We start from the raw sequence: 15498 nt of genomic DNA, 5'->3' as shown, positions 1-15498 counted from the left end.
TTGGTATGTTGCATTTCCCTCTACTGGGGCAGTTTAGACCATACATTCTTTGAGAGAGAAATGAGTCTTTACACAATGTAAAATAAAATGGAACAAAATCTGAAAATGCCTTGAAGGGGCTTTAAAAAACAATTTTCATGTGTCCAAAGAAACCCAACTAAATTAACCTCCTAAGCTATATAGGCACAAGAAGGGTCGTAAGTAACTACATTTTTTCCAGGAAAAAGTAGGCTTAAAAATTCTGCTGTGGTGCATGTTTAGCATCATTATTATTTTAAATGGGCTTATTGTACAAGTTGAAGAGAACCAAAATGGCATTTGGACTCCTTAAATAGGGATGCATGTGGAGAAAGGAGAGTAACTGGAATTCTTTAAAATTCTTTAAAATGTTTCATTCACAGTTATTCTGTTATGTACCTTTCATTCCTTATTGGTATGAAATCCTACGTGGATTACCTTTATCAGTGAAGGACCTGAACAATGAGGCCTTGTTTTGGTGAAGGTATAACTCCATGGGGCATACAGTGGGGTTCCTGTTGTCTAGATGGTAAGGATAGGCCTAGTGGGGTTAAGCATCCAAACAAATGAACTTTAATATAAAAGTTTATCTTTTTAATATGTTTTATTTTTTTCAAGCCTCTGAAAATCGTAAAAGATTCGTTTTAATTTTTTTTAGAATGAGTGTAGAAAAGGAAGTCAGAATTTGAACAAAGCAGCAGAACAAACAGTAAGTTTAACCTGCCTTCTGGTAAATTGTATAGGCTGGTCTATATCACATGTAAAATTTTAGGCAAGCAGCCATCTGCTGCAGTAATAGTAAGCTATTGGATTAGATTGCACATTCCTGATATGCTCCATTATTTTAATGGGTTTAATCTATTTGGAATGTTACTTATTCAGAAGAATGTAACAAACGTAATGTCTCCTGAAGTCTGGCAGCCTTCCGAAGGAACCACCACTCTGGGTATGGGTTCTGTCTAATTCTAATGTCATCGAGGTAGTTGACAGCCTTCAAAAATACCTAAAGGGATAATCTAGAAATGGGAGAATCTGCTGATCCTCACTTTGTATTGTTATGAAAGGACAGAATAAGGCATAATATTTCTAGAATGGTAGTTTGATTGGATCTTGATTAGACAATGGGTCTGAATTGTGAGGCCCAGTACAAAAAAAACACTTTGGCCATGCAGCTGGTATGAAAATGCATGTCTGTATCTTCACAGAGCAATTTATACTGAGAGTTGACCTTTCTAACTCTTATTGAACAGTCCCCTGTACTTGGCTTGTTATCTTGTGTATTCATCATTCCATCTCTCTCGATCAAAGGTAAATTCTGTTGTCTTCACCAGTATGATTTCCTCCCCTACCACCCTGCATTTAGCCTGAATCCTTATATTTTCCCACTCAATGCATTGTTGCAAAAATCACATTTTATTTTCACTGCTTTTTCTAAGTGATTTGACTATTTTTCATCATGTTTCTCTCTGAGATTGCTACTTTTATTGTGAAAGTGCTACCTTCGTGACAACATAATCTGCTTCATCTACTGCTGCTTGCACAAACCCTTAGGCTTAATTCAAGCTAAATAACGCAGATTGGTTGTTATTTTCACTATTCAGACAGCCTGAAATGGAATGAGATTCAGAATCTAATTGTACATCAGAACAACACACTAAATCATGAAAAGACCTGCTTGCTACGTGAGCTCAGGCTGCTTTAGCACTTGAATAGTTAGCAGAGGTTTGGAGTTCAGAAAGGACATTTTATAAACTGGTGATTGAGACAGGAGTGACTACTGTAAAATCATGTCATTAATTAGATGCAAATTAGAACCAGATCACAGAAGAAAGGTCTAATAACTAACTTTAAAGTTTTGGTAACAATCCAGGATTAACTATCCTCACTGCTAGTTGTACACCTGGTTCTGCATTTGAAGGTATTCAAAGTATTCACTTCATTCCTAGTTTAAAGATATTTCATCTTGACTTCTATTTATGTTCTTGTCTACTTACTGATGAGATCATTTATCAACTTTTTGGACTCAAGTCACAGTCACATGTTTGGTAAACCAAGCAAATGAATTATCTTTAATGTGTCACTAGCCAGTACGTTGTACTGTACATTTCTGTGGATAGTCTGGTGTATATTCTGGAGCATGCTCGGTCACCCAAGTGATCCAAAAACTTTATAACAGTGTCAGTGGGTCACCAAGTCTGAAGTGGAAGGGTCTTAGCTTGGACTTGGTGCTGCCCTGATATGATTACACACTATTTGGTCAATTTATAAGTCAGTAGAAGTACATTGCAATAACCCAGAATATATTGCATAAGCGTATTCTTATTCATTTTTATGGTTTTATAGGAACACTATTGATTTTTTTTTTAAATCCTCCTTCAGCTATAAACAACAGAACAAGGCTCAGTATTCAAGGAATGCTTGTGCCAGCACCAAATACTTATATAGCTTCCACAATTGTCAATGGTTGGACTCAATGATCTTAAAGGTATTTTCCAAGCTCAATGATTCGATGATTCTACCCTCATTCAGTATTCCATAAACGAAAGATCTTTTGGCTGAACAGTTAAAATTCGTGTTTAACTAACAATCCACCATGAACCCCAAGCTCTTTCAGAATTACAGCTTTTAATATAGATGTCCCTCATCCCATGCCTGTTTTCTATGTCATTGGCTCATACACAGATGCATTTATATTCGGACATGCCAAAAAAGGCCAGAGTCCAGAAGGAAAGACCTTCTTTCTGTTGATATTGGATCTGGCCCACAGGGGGTCAAAAACATACTCTGTGAAATGAATGGATTGTAATGTGAGTGTACAAAATGGCATCTCACCTTTTTCACTGCTAGGTGCCAGATCATGGTTCTATATAACCTAAATTATACTGGATTACGGTCACTTTGCTCTCTTTAAAGATTTCTGTGTCTCCTGGGCACCACATTTCTCTCTTCCCATGATACAGTGACACATCCCTATAGCTGAAGGAACTATTGGTTCTGTGGCAATTTTCCTTGCAAGCTCAGAGTGCTTCCAGTTCTAAACTACCATCATGAATTCAAAGAGGTAACTCTGCAAAAGACAAAAATGAGAGGGACTATAAATACTGGGGGGAATAAGACTTAGGAAAATGGTAAAATAAAGAGCACAATAAATGACATTAATATGCAAAAATTAAGAGTTGTATCTTAAATATAAAAAAATCTTTTGATCGGTATCTGGACGCAGTGTTTTAATCCAAAATATTAGGACACTTAAGGCCAGACAGGAAAAATTGCTGTTTAATGTTTTTTCTCATCCTTAAATTCTACACCAGAAAAAGATATACTGGTTAATATATCAGCCTTTAATTCCAAAACAATGTTGAATAGCAGCCAGCTGCTATCTATGCTAGATATTTTAGCCTTTGAAAACTCACTAGGAAATTCCAAACATCTGGCTATTGATATTCATTTCTAATGAATGTTGATACAATGGAGAATTCCAGAGGACTGGAAAATATTCTTATGTCAGTATTACAAATTATTAAATTGGATGATTAGGATAATTCTAAGTCAGAGGGAAAATAATGAAAAAGTTGATACAGGATGAAATGGCAGATATAACTAAAACTGATAAAGATTTATAGAAAAGACAGTTTGTCAAATGTATTTGATTACTTAAACGAGACTGTAAGTTGGCAGATAATGGTAAAAGTTTGGATTGATATTCTGAGGCTTTTACAAGGCATTTTGATTTAGAAACCAGAATGACATATAATCAATATGGTTCTCATTAAATGGATTAAAGACTAGTCAGGACTTAGATCTCAAAATACCTCAGCAAAAGGGAATTATAACTGGCCAGCTGCATTTTGAGCATAGCCACCCGCAAGAACTTGATGTTTTTTAATCCTCCCAACACTTCAAGTAGCAATATTTGAATCATGTTTTAACCAAAGGATGGCCTAGAGCTCCTGCAACCTAGAAGGAAGGCAAGACTAGATACTGACAAAACTCTGGCTGTCTGATTTAAGAGCACAGGGTCAGGTATAAAAAGAATTAACATGAGTCCAGAACTGTAGCTTGAAGTCCTCAATGTTGCTTTATACTGAAGGCACCCAGTTCACTAGATTCCACAATTTTTACCTTTTCATTTCACAAGCACCCAACATCTACTTATGCAGGTACCCAGAAATGCCTCAGTCAGACTCCTAAGCCCCACTGTTTGCCAGTGTCTTAGGAGTGGTTTATTCACGGTTTTCATAGTGTGCCCAGTGCACAGCAGTCAGACTCCACCCTTCCTCTCTTGAGTTTTAAATCCTCTCTAGGAAAGGCAGTTAGTTATTCAGCAAGTGGAGTAGCCTGCCCACCCTCTTCAGAGCATGAGGAATAAGTGTTTGAGCTGCTTGCTGTGGGACAGGCGGGTGTGACTACCCTCAGATGAGTAAATTAATCTGGACCTGCTGCATCTGAAGTCAATAGGCTGTTATATAAGTGAACTGGTATTAGCTCTGATTCTTCTCTTTTGCTGTTTCAAAAGAAAGGAAGTATTTCTGAAAACATCGGGTCAGCAGAAAAACACCATTTCCTGCCTTTCAACTTTCCTGCAGCTCCAAGTTGAGGCATTATTTGTATAAAAACTGAGTTCCAACACTCAGCCTTGTCCTCAAATAGCTGCTTACTCAGTGTGTGTTTTGTTCTGAACCCTGTTTGAGGCCCTCTCTCCCCACATGGCAGGGACCAAACAAGCAGTATTTAGAGTACCAGGTTCTCCTGCAGGGTCTGCAGACACGAATCTTTATCTACCAATAACCACAAAGCAATAGCTGTTAAGAATAGAAGATGAAGCTGGCAGAAGTCAAGAGTAGCTCCTACACCTAATATTTGTGCTTAAAATGCATTTAAGGTGTTTCTCTCCATCCTATTCCAACCTCCCTCCCCAAAAACTCTCTTTTCTCATCAGAACAATGAGCAGGTTATTTTCTCTACTCATAGTACAGTTACATGTGACTGGTAACATAAACTCTGGGTTTTTTCAGACTATTTAAGAAGAGATTAATCATTACATAGTGCTTCGTGTGGGGAGGCAATGGAGGACACGTGTCTGGAAATGCAACATAACGGCAAAAAAGATTCCTGTAATTGTCAGGATTATGGCAATAATTGAACGCTTTTTGTCCTTTGTTAAATTAGAAGGAGGTTATAAAAGATCCTGAAAGTGAATTCAGTTACCTGATTCACTAGAAAATTATGACCATCTAGGAATATAGAGCAAGGAGAAAGAAGGATTAAAATGCTTTAATAGACAATCTGTCAAGGCTGGAAAAGATAGTTTATTCTTGGTTACAGAAATTTAAATATATCTTTTAAACCTTTTTAGCTATGAAAACTTAAAGGAGAATTATAAAGAATAATGTAAATGAGATTGCCATGGATAAACATTTTGAACCATATTCTCCATGCTTATAAAAATATCCTCTCAAAGTAAAATGGCTTGCTAAGTAATTAAATATATAAAAACCATATCAGAAGTTAGATTCCAAATAGACCTGTGTAGTGAAAACATCAGTTTTACACAGGATGTGTTCCACACTTCTGGTTCCATTCTTTTTTCTGTGAAAACCAAGTAAAAAGAAACTATTTACTTGTGCATAAACAGCCAGAATTTATCTGCAAGTCCTTTAAGTTGCCTTTCTGGCATGAACATGTTTAGAAATAGAAGGTAAAGTGGATCTTTAGCTGCAACTTGGAGCACTGTGCTCCACCTGACAATCTTGACCTTTCTCTTCACCGTCTCTCCGCACAGATGAGGTAAGGCTGTGGTTGTAATGTCATTCCTAATCTTGGTTTGAGGTCTGGAATCACTCCATGAGGGAAATGCAGGTGAAATCGTTGTAGTAATGAAGTAAAAAACAAGAACATTTCCATTCGAGCTAGCTGTTCTCCAAGACAATGTCTTCTTCCTGGATTGAAAAGAAGGTTTTAAAAAGACTATAAATGTCTGCAGTTGCATTTTCACTCTAATTATGAATAAGAATGGTGATCTCTGTGTTCTAAGAGGAGCTATATGAACTTGCTGGTAGTATTGTGTAAGAAGGATAAGTAATAATTTACACTTAGAAACAGATTTTAGAGATTTTGTTGCTCTCACCTCACAAATGCCACTGAAAGGAACTGTCAAATTTATTTAGATATATTTATTAGCTACGTTTTCTTGTGTTTAAGTACCAATCTAGACAGAAGATGCTTAAAAAAGCATACGGTTAATTTCAGCCTTTCCCCCCCCCCAATTTTATTAATTACATCTACTTCCAGTCATTATTATCTGGCAATTATTTTGTAACTTTGTAAGGTGTACTTTTGTTAGTTTATAAATAATAATGACCTCACTTATATAAAAGATATTGTGCCAAAATTTGTTATCTACAGAGTACATTATATTGAATATCTTTAAAATCTGCTTGATCAGAACAGAGGATGTCATTCTGTCCCCTTACTGCCATCACCTCTACGTTATACATCTCTGGATTTATGAAAAGGAACAGTGGAAGGAAGCACTCTTACCTAGTGAAAAAGGAATAAATGCATCTTTCTTGACAAACTGCCCATTGCTGTCCAAAAATCTCTCAGGAAAAAACACTTCTGGATTGCTCCAGTACTTTTCATCAAAGTGAACGGAGTAGAGGTTTGTAATGACTGTGGTGCCTTCAGGAATCGAGTAGCCACGCACTACAGTATCTTTGGAAGTTGCATGGAAAATCCCTAGGGGGACTATGTTACAGAACCTCAGAACTTCGTGTAGAACCGCCTCAGTGTAGGGCATCTGGCATTTCTCTTCAAAGGTGGGCATTTTGTTTGGGCCAACGACTAGATCCACCTCTTTTTGAACTTGCCCTGTTAGGAACAGCAGTAAAAGCTGATGTTTATTGTGCAATAGCCTTTACATTTAAATCTAAGCCAAAATAGATACTTTTAAAAGAATACTGAAACATGAAGTATCTTATATAAAATATAGTACCTTACAAACTTTTAAATTTAGACTCTATATTTCTCATCCAGCTAGTAGGAGTCATTCCTAGCATATATACCACTAATCTGCATTTAGAATGTAATTATTCTCTGCAAGATCGTGTTTTAATATAGTTTTGTTTTCTTGTGTATATTTTTATTTCTGGAGCTCTTAAAAACTAAAGAAACAGAAAGGCTGTAAAAGATAAAGTACATTAAATACTTGACTGAACACAGATAAGACTCAAATCAGCCACTTGAATTTCCCCTTGTTTAACTCTGCTATGATTCTTTAGAATTGTCACAGTGTAAAATCATTCACTCTTGAACCTAAAATATCTGAAAGAACACAATGAGAATTAACAGGCACAGGAGCCAGAATTTAACTGAAAAGGAACAAATTCAATCACTGGGCTTTTTTAGCTATTTTTAAAATTAAGTTCACATGTTATTGAAATAAACTCAAAGGTATTTAAACTGCCTCTTTCTGATGCACTTTCTTTGTTGAAACTGCCAAACAACTCCTAACTAAAAAAATCTAGACTTTTACAATTCATGTGGAACCAATAATGAAAATCTGGGCAGTAGCTGAAAAATTCTTCCAGAATCACCGGGTTTTTCAACCTGAAGTGACAACGTTTCAGGTCAAAATAAAGAGATGAAAAGCAGCTTAGTGAAAGCACACTTGTTATGTAGTGGTGTGTCAGTGCATATTGTAACAGTTGAACAAAGGAACTCTAAATAAATGAAAAATAAGAGTAATTTTTATTTTTATCCAGATGAACTGTTTATTAATCCAAATTCAGAAACTCATTATATTGAAAGATCTGAGATCAGAAGATTATTTTAGGTGAGTGGATCTCTACAAAATCAGTCAGTGCATAGCAGACACAAAACTACAAAGTCTTCTTGATCTTTACTGAGAAACAATATCTTGGTCAGATGTTAATTGAGAAGGAATAAGGATGTTCTTGTTTTAAGCTATGAATGTTGTTTGTGAGCCAGGACAGTCTGATCAGAAACTTTGATTTAAATGGACCTTTTTGCATTTGGGCTTTTTACATAATATGAAGCATAAACATATACTATGGCTTAATTATTGACCTTAATACAGTTTTAACTAAAATATGGATCATGTAAGTACCTATAAAATCAGATTTTATATTTTTTTTTTAATTTTACTTAATGTTTTTATTTTTTGTAGGTTTTCTTACTATACTGTGTAAAGCATATAAATTAATTGGTGGAACTCAGAAACATGAAAAGCAATATTTCTTTTTTTAAAAATTCATTTATTTTGTATCATCTGGAATATGATGACTGGTTAAAAATGGCAATCATCGTTTTAAGCTTCCACAAAAAAATTTTTGGCTGAACTGACTGAGCTGAAGCTACATATTTCTCTTAAGCATGTCCCTCAAATTCTTTAAAATTAGCAACTCAAATCCCATTAAATCTTATTTTTACTTAGGTTAGAAGAAAGCTTTCCCATTTTTAAAAGTCTTTAATCAGTTTGTTCAGTTAATTCATCAATTAACTAATATAGCTGAGTAAACGAAAGTAAGAAAATACGTAAGAGGTTACGGCTCTATGAAGATATTTGAATAAACTTTGCTTCTACTTGCTTAGCCAGATATTTTAACCAGCTAAGTGAATATGGAACTTAAAATAATGATAACAGCAGCAACAACAGAGCTTTGGCATCAACTTCTTTATTAAGTCTGAATGACTTGTAGTGTTTATATCTTGCCAGGCCTTAACATATGATATCATCATATTTTCAATTTCATTTTTTCCCAAGTAAAGCTGTATTTACTTTAAAAGTAAATGTAAAATTTTATCTCCAATTTTAGAATAATTGCATTTCATCCCTCAAAATTTAATTTTAAAATTTTCTAGTTGAGAAAATCAGAGTGTATAGAGTCATTCACATACTACCATAAGAAGAAAGTCTAATATTTCATACAGAAAGATATCTGGTTCCTATGCAGAACTTGGGAGCTCAAAAGCCTTACAGCTACAGGTTATTGTCCCCACTCTAAAATGGTGACGAAATTGATGTTAGAGCAATGATTTTTGGTCAAAGTATCAGCAGTAACTGTCCAAGTTATCTTGGCTGCTCTTCCTCCAAATACTGGAAGTCCCTAATTGAACCAAGCACTGCTAAAGGTTTGACAGGAAAAGTGGAGGCAGTGAAATTAGACACAACTGTTCACTTCTAAAATCCAAACTTCTACACAAAATGTCTGGGCTGACATTCAGACATCTATTGCTGTCTTACTTCAGAGTGAATGTAACACATCTTTTTTGTTTTTAAATGTCATTTCTGTTCTTTCAGAAGTATAAATATGAATGTCTGTAACATGTAAATTTATTGTGAACTCAGGTACTTAAGATAAAAAGAAATTGTACCTAAACTAACCACAACCTGATTTACATTTTGCTGATGTTTGTGCATTTTTAATTAAGTTTATTACTTTCATATTTAATTGCATTTTCTTACTATTTATTAACAGCATAGGTTAGTATATCTGCCAACAATGGACCATGTATCACAACACTAAATTTAAATACATTAGAAATACTTAAAAATATTAAAGCTTCATAAAAATGTATTCACAAGATAATATGTTAAAATTTGTTGTGACACTTGACTTTTGATATCCTCTTTGTCTGCATATAAAACAAACTTTTCACCTCTTCCATAGTATGTCTGGTAAATGATACAATTGAATAATACATACAAACATTCCTTTTGGTTATGACTATGGATCACTGCATGACTTTGAAAAAGCATTTTAAATTTGCAATAGGAAAGGGTATCAGTTCCTCAAAATGTCAAATTTCTTACCTTGAATGTTCGGATAAAGAGCCATAAATAACACTGCCCATCTTAAAACGTTTGTTGTGGTTTCTGTCCCAGCTATGATGAGTTCTCCAACAGAGAAAATTAAATTTTCTCTTGAATATGTAGATTCTGGATCATTTTCACTGCAATCCATCTCATCTAAATATGCATCTACAAAATGTCGAGGTGACTGAGGCTTCCTATTTTCAGAGACACGCTCAATGAGATCATGAAGAAAGTCATAGACTTCAGCTGCATTTCTAAACAGCTGCTGGTGTTTCCCAAATGGCAAGATACCAATCCAAGGAAAAGCATTATATAAAAACACGGAAGCACTAGCAGCTAATTCAATGTTTTCACTAAAAATCTCAATCATGTGCTGAAACTCAGTATCTTCGTAAGTAAAACGTTCTCCAAAAATAATCAAATTAGTAATGTTTGAAACAGCATTTGTTATCAAGTGCTTAAGATCAAACGGTCTGCCTTTGTATGTATCAATGGCATCAAGAAAAAACATAGATTCTTCTGAAATTTTGTGTTCAAAGGACCTTTGACCATATCCAAAAATTCGAAAGGTATTTACAGCTAATTTGCGATGTTCTGTCCATCCTCTGCCATATTTACTGTTCAGTAAGCCTGAAAAAATATTTTGACATGTATTTTATGCAACGCTTTATTTTTTTCCCCCATAAGATAATAAAATCATTTAACAAGACAAAAAGAGATACAAAAAAAGTTTTTTTCCATGGAACATAGTCCCAGAGTGACAATTGTTTCCAAACAAAATTTTTTAAGAAGCATCACGCATTTTATGAAAGGAGATTAAGTAGAGAAAATGGCTAAAGCCAACGTTTCATGTGATCATGTCCATCTATTGGACAAAAATTACATTACTATATAGAAGAAATTAGCACTCACCTCCCATGTTTGTCAGCTTCTTAAACAAGGGAAGAGACGGCCTATCTGCAAAGATTTCACTCTGATGAACGAGGCATTCTTTCACTGCATCGTAGCCATTCAGTACCACAGCAGATATACCTCCGAGATCAAGACTGAAGATCTTTGGAGGAAAAAACCAGTAAAAATTGTAAAACGCTATTACAACCAAATCCTAGGAGCAAATAATGAGAAAATAATGAGAACAAGTAATGAAAAAGTGAAACAGCACTAAACAATGCAAAATACTTGAATAACCTTCAGTAGGGCATACAGGTAACCAGAGGTGGTGCAGTTGTGGCATTACAGTAGAGTCTGTTGAGATAACTTGCTCTGTCAAAAGAAAGCAAATTATTCCACACTACATTTTGTGCTTTGCTGTGCACCCAGAGTAACCAGTTCTCCAAAGTAAGGACTGGGACACTTTCACAGTCATTAAAAAAAGTGAATTTGGTACAACAATGTGTATTTTTCAGAAAAAAAAAAGTACTTTCTCCTAGCATTAGGGGATGTAAGTAGGTATTAGTAGAAGTACATACTTATCTAATAATGTTATGTTATACACTTTATATATATAATTTTTTTTAATAAGCATTGGAAATAAAGTACATGTATAGTCTACTTTCTTAATTTGCTGAGACTATTTCCACAGGAGGGAGAAAAGCTGTATTACTGTATCTGCTTCTCTTCCCTACCTGAGTCAAGGTAAATTCCAACTTAATTTGGTCAAGGGCAGTATGGCTGAAGTTCCTATCACAAAGACTCCCAACATGTCACTTAATAATGGCAGACACAGAAAGTGGTGTCAATTGTGAGAACAACCAGGCTGCTCTCAGTCCTTTCTAGGTCTGAACCTGGACACCAGCTTACTCTGCACAGGCTCCCAAAGAACCAGCAGAGGAGAGCCATGAGGAGAGCCAAGAACTGACAGCACAGCCCAGCGAGGCCCAACTCCTGTTTCCACCAGTGGTTATCATTAGATGCTTTGGACAAAGATGCAATACAGCCTGCAGAAGGTATAAACTTCTGCAGGATAAACAAAATGAAAATCTTAACCTAAGTTTTAAAAATTAAAACCGAGGCTAAACTCAAGATTGGAATCTTATGTCCCTTTCCATACTTTCCTTAGCATTATAAATCTGTATTTTTACCTATACAAATCTCTGTATTTTTCTTCATCTCAAAGTTGTTGACCTCCACAATAAGAAATTATATTAGTCTAATCATACATTCTGCAACAACTGGGTTGTCCCCAATAAGGGTTGTCAGGCACTGGAACAGGCTGTCCAGGAAAGTGGTGGAGTCACAATCCCTAGAGGTTTTTAAAAGCTGTGTAGATGTGGCACTTGGGGTCAGAGTTTAGTGTTGGGCTTCATGTGAGGTTAATGGTTGGACTCAATGATCTTAGGGGTCTTTTTCAACCTAACTGATTCTATGAGTATTTTATTTTAGCAAACTTGATATTTTCACTGTTATAATGGCTCTTCTTTTTTATGCATCAAGAACACATTCCCAATAGATTTCTGTATATTATTTGTGAGTTTTGTATAGTTTGATCCAGCTTATTTATCTTTATTCATATATCCTACATAATTTTAAAAAAATCCTCTTACTGTATTTTTCCAGAGCACCCCAAATCCCAATAGCCTGTTTTCAAGTTCCTCCAAATTCTGCACGATTTTTTTCTGACAGCATGTGACTAGAACTACATACAGCATTCCAGGCAAGTAGAAAGCTTACTTTATTTGATGACATGTTTTCCTTCCTATATCCATTCTGCTTGTCCAAGTGTTTTGCCTGAAACACATTTATTTTTTTTTCTACTGCCAAAACACATGCCTGCCTTTCCCCTTTAGATCTAGTTTGGAGTTAACTTTTATGATCCTTGTAAGAATACAGTGCTGATGAAAAGAAAAACCTGATCTGTAAGAAAGTACAAAAATAAAATAAATCCTTTCTTACATAGTAACACTAAATGGACTGTAAGTAAGTATCCCAAATATACCACTGAAGGTACATTGAAAGTACACTGGAGGTACTTTGAAGGAAGGTGTTTTCAGTGAAAACGTTGCCTTATCCCAGTGCCTGCTCTTTCACTGTTGTAATTTAGTTGATTTTACGCCCAGGACTTGTGGATATGAAACAAGGGAGTTATTTCCATTTGCACTGCACCCAAAACAAACAAACAAACAAACAAAAACCACAAAAAAAAAAAAAAAACTAAGAGCTGGAGCTTAAGGAGGGAGCTGCGGTGTGAGAGAGAGTGCACACCCTTTCCCGTTTGCCGCGATCCTGTCCCCGCTCCCACGGGACGGGTCCCGGCTCCGCCCCCCGCCCCGGGCACACCGGCAGCGGGACTCGCTCGGGGCCGCTCCGGGACAGCTCCGGGGCACGGCCCTCCCGGCCGCTCCTCCCCGGGCTCCGCAGCCCGCCCCGCCCCATCCCGCCCTTCTCCCGCTCCGGGGGCCCCGAGGAGGAGGCGGCGGCGGGAGCGGCGGTACCTGCCCGTGGATCTGGCTCTGCCGCCGCATGTAGATGTGCGGCTGCTCCGCGCCCAGCGCGGGGATGTTGCCGAGGAGCGGCAGCCCCGCGGGGCCGGGCGGGAAGCCCGGGGGCCGCCGCTGCTTCAGCAGCTGCCGCACCACCAGCGTGAGCAGCAGCGCCAGCGCCGCCGCCAGCGGCAGGAGCCAGGAGCCGCTGCCCGCGGCCGGGCCCGGGCGGTGCCCCGGGTCCTCCGCCACCGCCGCCCGCATCGGCCCGGCCCGAGCCGCCGCTTCCTCCTGCACCGCCCCCCGCACCCGCATTGGCCCGCGGGGGCTCCGCCCGCCGCGTCAGGGTTCTGCCTTTTTGTTGTTGTTGTTGTTACTTCTCCTTTTTTTTTTCCTTTTTTTTTTTTTTTTTTTTCCCCTGGTATAATAATAATAAGTTGGTCCCTTCGGGTTTATGGAGTGTTGAAACCCACCGCTGGCTGACTGTGCGCTCTACACGCTTACCTCTGGCAACCGAGAAAAGTAACCGGCAATTCTTCGCTCCTTGTTAAAGTCTCTGTGGAACCTAAAATTCACGGGGTTTTAGCTGTCTTTTCCCAGAGCCCCTTCGGGTCTGCGGAGCCTTGAGCCAATAAATCCCGCTGTGATTCCCACTGGCAGATCTGTAGCTTACGGGATTTCTAATAGTAGCTGGCTGGGTGGCAACTTCACATGTCGTGCCTGTGGTTCCCTGTGCTGTGCATCCTGTCCACGGCTCGCTGGCCCAGCCGCCAGCGGTGCCGGAGAACTGCAGCTGGAAAGGACCTGGCGGGTCTGTGCTCACAGGCAGCTGAGCACGGAAGGGAACGTCCCCAGCCTGTCTGACCGAGCTGCAAGGAGACCGCATACTTAAAGTAACGTGTAAGGGTCTCGTTATTCAGTGGGATGATCCCTCAGCAAAAGGGTCTGAGTTACAGAAGAGGCTGAGATCTGTTATCACAGAGGTCAGAGAGCAATGCTGCTGTGCCGTGTGACATTCCTGCTAAAACGCTTCATAAACAAACCCAGATGTGTTTCCACTTGCACAGGTTTTGTTATTCCATTACGACTGTTTCACAAGCAATTTTAGGCATAACAGAAGCATTCCTGGCCTGTTAAAATTTCTGTGTCACGTGTTTCCAGCTTGAGATGTCTTTTTTGTAGAATTCAGCTCAATATCTCTACATAGAGTCTTAGGAACGCTAATAAGGTCTAAACTGATAAAGAAATTTTCAGTTATGTAACCTGGCTGTGGTTACATACTTTATGATCTAACCATCCAATGCCTAACTAACTCTCAGTAAGTTTCTGTGACAGGACATTCTGCTTCAAATGTGGTGGTACTGACCTGAGAGCACATGGAACAAAAACAGATGTTGCACAGAAGGCAGATGGCCAAGAACTCAAACGCAGCAGAGGACATTGCTCTGGGAGTACAGAGAGGAGGTAAGAGCTGGGGGTACAACAGGGGAACAAGGAGGGAAGCTGGGAAGTGACAAAGCGTAGCTCTTTGGCTAGAAAACCATCTGCAAGGGATCTGTCAGGTTTTGGGGCAATCAAAGTGGCCATCTGGGGGCTTGCTGGATATGGCACGGAGCTATGAAGTGTAGAAAGAGAACAGGATTCAGAGAATGTATTTGCTCTCATTAGCCCAGGTTGGGCAGGTTGAAAAGGACAGACATGTCACATGTTACAGCAGCTTTTAACAAAGACAAGTGCAATGGTGCTATCCTGGTTTTTCTCATCTGATGAGGATGCCTACTTGTTGTCATGCTCTGAAGGCTGGTTGGCTGCATCAGGGTCCGTGCCAGTTTCCATGGGCCAATAGAGAAAGAAACTCTGGTTTTCAAGTGAGAAAGGCTAGTTCACAACCTACAGACAATTACACAGAATTAACTTGCAAGATGAAATTGCAGTTGGTTATAGTGAATGTAGAAACATTAATATGCCACATACATCGTGCAGTTTATACAGTGAATGGTATGGTGTACATGCATATGGGTGTTATTGCAGTCTCAGTTAGAAGGATGTAAACCATTATGTACCTAAACTTCCGTCTTTGGAAGAAAGAGCTTGGTATTTTCTCCCCTCATCCTCCCCTTGATAAGACGACACTTGAACAGTTCCTAAAGTATCTGAGAAAACATAGAAAGAGGTACTATTGCTTTGGTTGATTTTTACTGCCTATCTTCAACGTTCTGTTAT

The 15498-nt window shown here is 38.2% G+C and overlaps 1 protein-coding gene across 2 annotated transcripts; it reads right to left on the bottom strand.

The window, feature by feature from the left end:
• Positions 1-3293: 3293 nt before the first annotated feature.
• On the bottom strand, positions 3294-13411 carry LOC126651082 (vitamin D 25-hydroxylase). Of its 2 annotated transcripts, none has more exons than XM_050336613.1 (4): positions 13288-13411; positions 10769-10910; positions 6559-6888; positions 3294-5957 (listed from the first exon to the last, which is right to left on the bottom strand). In XM_050336613.1, exons 1-4 carry the CDS (start codon positions 13315-13317, stop codon positions 5782-5784), a joined length of 678 nt encoding a protein of 225 aa, XP_050192570.1. In that variant the 5' UTR covers positions 13318-13411; the 3' UTR covers positions 3294-5781. The 2 variants fall into 2 exon arrangements, with proteins under 2 accessions (XP_050192570.1, XP_050192571.1); XM_050336614.1 differs by lacking the exon at positions 13288-13411 and adding an exon at positions 9854-10050 and having other exon boundaries at positions 10769-10908.
• Between the last annotated feature and the right edge of the window lie 2087 nt (positions 13412-15498).

This window comes from Myiozetetes cayanensis, unplaced genomic scaffold (assembly GCF_022539395.1).
Source record: "Myiozetetes cayanensis isolate MyiCay16 unplaced genomic scaffold, myiCay2020 scf6-25, whole genome shotgun sequence".
NCBI classification, from domain to species: domain Eukaryota; kingdom Metazoa; phylum Chordata; class Aves; order Passeriformes; family Tyrannidae; genus Myiozetetes; species Myiozetetes cayanensis.
The sequence above is the reverse complement of the archived record's forward strand: the minus strand, read 5'-3'. Positions and strand labels throughout refer to the sequence as shown.

Excerpts from the sequence above, each read along its gene's own strand:
- LOC126651082 (XM_050336613.1), bottom strand. The coding sequence starts at position 13,317 with ATGCGGCGGCAGAGCCAGATCCACGGGCAG. Across the intron at positions 6,889-10,768 it reads GAAGCTGACAAACATGGGAG|GGCAAGTTCAAAAAGAGGTG; the intron begins GTGAGTGCTAAT and ends TGTTCCTAACAG. Across the intron at positions 5,958-6,558 it reads ATTTATTCCTTTTTCACTAG|GAAGAAGACATTGTCTTGGA; the intron begins GTAAGAGTGCTT and ends TTTTCAATCCAG.